This window comes from Dromaius novaehollandiae, chromosome 5, assembly GCF_036370855.1.
Source record: "Dromaius novaehollandiae isolate bDroNov1 chromosome 5, bDroNov1.hap1, whole genome shotgun sequence".
Classification (NCBI taxonomy): domain Eukaryota; kingdom Metazoa; phylum Chordata; class Aves; order Casuariiformes; family Dromaiidae; genus Dromaius; species Dromaius novaehollandiae.
Window position 1 is genome coordinate 42,432,382 of NC_088102.1, and position 6,150 is coordinate 42,438,531.

The 6,150-nt window shown below is 39.7% G+C and overlaps 1 protein-coding gene across 1 annotated transcript in view; it reads left to right on the forward strand.

Moving 5' to 3' along the window:
• LOC112980710 (cytosolic phospholipase A2 epsilon-like) overlaps positions 1–5,217 on the forward strand; it is a 40,942-nt gene extending 35,725 nt beyond the window's left edge. The window contains exons 20-21 of the mRNA XM_026095781.2: positions 1,367–1,553; positions 2,723–5,217. Coding sequence (XP_025951566.2) covers positions 1,367–1,553; positions 2,723–2,931 — 396 coding nt within the window. The 3' untranslated portion in view covers positions 2,932–5,217. The remainder of the gene's footprint in view (positions 1–1,366; positions 1,554–2,722) is intronic.
• The last annotated feature ends 933 nt before the right edge of the window (positions 5,218–6,150 follow it).

Consider the following 6,150-nt stretch of genomic DNA (forward strand, 5'->3'; position numbering starts at 1 on the left):
TAATCTTCATTTCAGAAGCTCTGATGTTAATAATTCATTTAAATACATCTCACTTCACTAGCACATTATCTTGCTATTAGAGAACATGCATTAGAAGCAGCAGAGAAGGAAGCATGTGACAGCTGAGAAAGAAGTTCTTCCGGGGTTATGTTTTTCACTGTGGTGATTAATATTGTTCCTATTTCTTCCTGTAACTCTTGGAATCTCCCTTGCTGTTTTATGAACATATTGAATTATTCAGGAGGATATCAGCATGCTTTCTTCCAGAATGATGGAAAGAGCCTCTCATGCTTTATGCTGAATCAAGCAGGTCACCAGACCCTGCACGGAAACATGCATAAATATGAGAATTGATTTCTTATGACTTAAATTTAAATATAAAAGAGATTAGATGGATAGTCAGAGGCAGAACTTTCTTAGGGCTGGGAAATGAGAAGCTATGGGGAAGATCAAATGACAAGCATCTTCCTGCAGAAACTCAAGTTTCATGAAGATAAAGTTAGTTAGCTGTTTATAAAGCTCTGCAGAAAAGAAGTTTAGTCTTTATACCTCAGAAACTGAGTTTATTTAGAAACTTAATTTTACCCATCTTGGCCACTGTGGGTGGAATTACATTTTGTGAATGAGAACAGCTGTGCTACTGTTAATAAGCCATATGATGCATAAGACATATGGGTAATGAAGTTTCGTTTCAGCTTCACACATAGTCTGAGATCAGACTAATTTTTTGAAGAAAGACTGCTGGGATTTAAGCATATAAATAGAAGCTGTTTCCTATTCGATGGTATCTGTTACTAGATGCTGTATAGTAAATAGCACAGTACATAGTGGGACATGATGTTGTTGCATTAAATATTTCAGGGAAAAGGCACGATATAGCCTAGTACTTCAGAGAGGCTGTTTTTTCTCGTTAAAATATTAATCTCAATAAACACTGCACCATAATGCCTGCACTGACATAGACATAACTGAACATGCAAACTTAACTTTGCTTTCCCCTGGCTTCCTGGCTTCCAAGTACATAATAAGTTCTCTTAAACATTTCCTTACTGTTGTTTTCTTTTCTGATTAATTCTATACAATATATTAAACACAGGGTCTTTCCTTTACTAACACTATGCGATTTACTCTAAACTTCTGCAAATTGATTCTATCTGAAATTAAGTATTCTCTGTCTCTGAAATTCTGTTTACAGCTTGGGATTAGTATTCTAGTTTCTACATGTGGTAATTCTGTATAGAGTAACTCTTGGTGAGAAAGAACCCCCATGGATCTAAATCACTAAATCTTAATGCTAGATAACCATTCGTGGGCTTTAAGACAACCAAGATGAATTCTAATGCTGATTCTTTCTGTGATATTCCAGTCTCTGGACAAGGCCTGCAAATACTACTCAGAACAGAAAATCCCATTCCCCAAAATTTCTTTGAGAGATGAAGATAAGAAAAATCTAAAGGAGTGCTACCTCTTCCAAGATTCAGATTCACCAGGATGTCCGATCGTGATTTTTCTTCCACTTGTGAATGATACCTTCCGAGAGTACAAAGCACCTGGTAAGTTGTAAGTGGTGGCAAAGCATTAAACAAAAGATAGCATTACCAGCTTCCCTGACTCTGATTGCAGCCTTATTTTTCCACTGCTGGCTCTCTTTGCTGGCTGGATTCATGGGGGATCACTTTAGCTAATTAAACTTCCTTTTCCCATTTCTGCCAAAGTTATTATGTTCATTCATATCATCTTTGGCCCTAGGGAGGGGAGAGACAGCCCTTGCTTCTGGCTGGTATTTACCTTCATCTCTCTCCCACTGATAACATAAAATGTTGCCAGCTATTGTAAAAGGTTTTCCTAGGAAAAACTCACTCAGATACGTTTTCCCCTGCATATGTTCTCTGTTGCCCAGGAACTTAATCCTACCTTTGAAGAGACATAGTGTCGTATGTGAATGGTGAGGGAGCAAGAACGTGGCTTTCAGGCTAGGCTCCTGCAGCATCAAAATCAATGTGTGCCGCCTTGATAGTTATCCTAGTTGTCATTTTGCTCATTGTGCTATGGCTGGGAGCTGTCATTCTTTTTTTTGACACAGTCAGCTGCTTGGTATTCTCCTCCTTTACTGCCAGTTGCGAGGATGCATTTACTTTTCTTCTTGGGTAGCAGACAGGTAAACTCCCAATGCTATTTTGCCTTCCCAGAACCAGGGACACATCAGAAATGCAAATGCAGAGATGGCTCCACATGGCAGGTGCCCCAAGACTGCAATCTGGATTGCAGGAACTTTAAGATTTCACATGTTTCTATTTCTCCTTTCTTGCTTAAATGCTATTCTGTTACTAGCAACTCCACTCTCTCAGCCAGGGTCCACAGAGGTCTCCACTGCTCAGGGTAAGGCTGACAGTGCGTTGATAGCTGGCTGTTGGAGCACCCTTTCAGACTGATGTTCCTCACTGAACCATGGCTTCAATAAACAGCTGTTTATCAATAAACTACAGATACCATTATGATGTTGTCACTCACATTTCCCTTCTGCCTTCATCACTTCAGGCACATGATGTTCCTTTGACTAGCAATGGTGATATGTGACCTGAATTATTGTCTCATACCCAGAATATTTAAATCCTGTGAATTCTCTCCTGGAGAAAAGTCTCCGTCTTTGGGCTGCTGTGGACAGCTTGTCATTGACTAAGATAAACTCAATGTCACAGCAACAACTTGTCTTTTTCTCCAGGTGTAAAGCGCTGCTGCTCAGAGATGGAGGGAGGACAACTTGATTTGACCAGTCGCTGTTCCCCCTACTGCATGTTCTCAGTCAGATATTCTGATGAGAATTACCGTCGGCTGATAAACCTCGGCGAATACAACGTCCTGAATAATTCTCACATGATTATGCAGGCCTTGCACATAGCAATGCAACGGAAAAGACAAAATATGTGCTAATCATTGATCCGATTGCCTGTATCATTGTGGAGGAGTTTCTCATGCTGTAGCGCATGGAAGGAACAAAGCTTTTTGAACAGTCTGTTCTGCACTACAGAAAGAAACTACCCCAGGTGACTCAGTTGGGTTTTTTCACTCCCATAAAGTGGCCTCTCTAGACAATCAAAGACAATACCTATGAAATCCTCATACATGCTTTGTTCCCTGAATTAAGGTTGTCTGTAGCATACACTTTACCTAAAATCCTTATTAGATTTTTAAAATAGTGTTATTTTAAACCTAATTTATTATCGTGTATGACATACAGGAAACACATTTTATAACACCAAAGTGCTACAGTAATACAACCCAGCTAACACACCTACAGGGCATGAGAAGGGAGTATGGACTTCTGCCCCCTAAAATTTTTCTTCATTGAACACAGTGCACACCCAAACCTGGAAAATGAAGAAAATCTGAGATACTTCTTTTCTCCCATCTAACCTGCCTTGCATTGCTGATCATCTCCCTAATGACTCTATTTTCCTTCTCCTTCCTGCTTGTAATTCCCCTGCTGCTTGGACTTTGTCCCGTTCATCTATTGACACCACCTGCAGCAGGCCACAGCAGTGCTTCTTCCTACCTGTGTGCACCAATGTGGGAAGGGCATATGGAAAGATGCCACTTCTGGCCTGCCTGCTTTGTTCCTCGCACCGTATGGGTAAGGGTGTAATATCAGAGAGCATCCTGGAGGAGCTCTGTGCTCAAGAGCACAGCCCAGAGAGCAAGAAGCAGAGTACTGGAGCTGGAAGCTGGCATTGGATGCCTGAAACGACTCTGTTTTGCAAGTATCCCAAAGAGAAGCCAAAGAGGTTGGAAGTGTTACAGGGACAAATGTCTGTGCACGCAGCCAGGTCTGTGAATCGCTTCTGTCTCCTGAGCTTTTTTGGACTGTGAATGAATCATATATATGAGGAAAGCTGCAATCTTGGAGGAAGTGGGGTAGGATTTTTCATGTGAAATTTTTGTTCCAGTGAAAGGTATAATTTAAACACATCAAAACTTTCTCTGAGTTTGTCAGTTTTGATTATTTTGTGTTGAAAAGATATAAAAAAGAATCAAAATTTTATTTTGAAGTTTTTAAAATAAAACCCCCGGGTTTTTTTCCCAGATGAATTACTTCTCATACTAAACTTCATTTCTTAAATTAAAAAAAAAAAAGTGTGCTTGAAATGAAAATATTTTACTTCCACTGTGTATTGAAAAACCTTGTTATTTAACCCAATGCAATTTAAAAAAACATTTTAGGATATAAACCCATCAACAAAAATGCTTCTTTGTTTTATTCTAGTTCAAATGGTGCACAGAGCAGGAGGGACTTAGTAGTCTGCAACAACTCAGACCGCCTTAAAATGATGGGATCTAGCAATGAAAATACCAGCAGAATTTGTGGGCCTGTGGGATTCTTTATATTCCCTTTTTCTGGAAGATGTCTTTTCTGAACTGTTGAAAGTGCTGAGGATGAGCTATAAAAATAATAAATCCATAACAACCACTGCATTCCGGAAGCAAGTTAAATCGAAAACACACATTTTTTTATTAATAAATCTTGTGTCATAATGACAGTTGAGCAAAATTTTTGAACAAACAGTTTATTCAATGAAAAAGGGGTTACCAAGTCAACTAGATATTCTAGTTTGGGGCTAAAATAAACCAGGCAAAGTGCTTGAGTAAGTTGAAACCTTTCATGTTAATATTTTCCAAAAAGCTTTGTTTGAAATATAGCTTCTTTTTAACAGATTGCCTATCTCTTCACCCCAGGGAACCCACACTGAAAATTAAATGCTTCATTTACAGCCAAATAACATCTTTGGCTTGGTGCAAAATGATACTCTGAGGATTTTCATTTTTGCAAGAAACAATGATAAATTATCTTTACAAATTGTTCACAATGACTTTTTCCAACACTTTTGTCATTTAGGACATCAAACCAATCCTTAGCTTTCTGTGCAACTAATTGTGTCTAATTTTGCAAGCCTAAAGATCAGGGCATAAATGCTAACGTTTAGAACTCTCTGAGTTCTGAACAATTGTGCACTTCTGGGTTTTTTTCCTCTATGGTAGTTTCACTAGTGATAATCCGAAATCTGGTGCTATGTGCTCTGCATATTACCCTGGGAATTGCCATTCTGAACTTGAAAACCCTGCGGTGAAAAAAAAAAAGTTTTTGGCCATAAACTCATGCCACCTCTGGCTCTGACGAAATGTTAGTTTCATGCAAATATTTCATGTATAAAATATTGCACAATAAAGGCTTGTTTGCAAAATTAAAATTCTGCCTTGCTCCACATATTCAAGCATTTCAGTAACATGCTTTAGGTTCACAGTGTGTTCCTTGTTCCAGTGAAAACAGAACTGTTGTTATTTAGGCAAAGAGCATAAGAGAGCACCAAATACTTGTGGTGAGCACAATGAATAAAAAAAAGTCTCAGAGACGGATTTCACAGGGGACAAAGTGAGCTGTAGTCCCTCCCTCCTGCATTAGGTCTTCCTGTGAATATATATGTTCCTGAACCATGTGACAAAGTTATACATCCACTGAGACCAGGATCAAGCATGCTCTCAGATATGTACTTAATTAAATCTAGTGCACCTGTTTCTGCAGAACAGCCTGCCACGAAACAAACAATCCTGCCAGTGCTGTCTCTGATGTGGGTTACAAATATTATTCCTGAAGACAGAAGAGTAGTTACAGCATGGCTGTACCTGGTGCCGCAGAGAAGCATCCTGCATCACAGTTCGGCTGACACACTCGCTGCCAGACACTCATCACACTGATGGGGCTGGGGCTGCATGGTGGATGAGCAGGCATAAGCTCTCACTTTGATCTGGGAGGCTGTGATCATCACCCCTGGTTTGGCCAACCTGACGCACCTGCCCAGCACAAACTCTCTCTAGTTCTTTTGAAAAGCAGGATGATGCAGCCCTGCAATCAGCTCCTTGGGACACTTGTCAGCTGGCAGTGCTATAAGAGAAGCTTTCTCTGAGCTCTCTCCTGGCAAACAGTCTAGTTTATAGCTTAGTCCTCTGAGGAGGTATAATAATAAAGCATTACCTTTAACTATGACTGAAGGACATAGATGTTGCTAAAGGTCTTCTATGACTTAATGAAAAATGCATTTCATCAAGCTATATAATTGCAGCTGTCACACAGAGGCAACATGCTATGTATGTAGACAC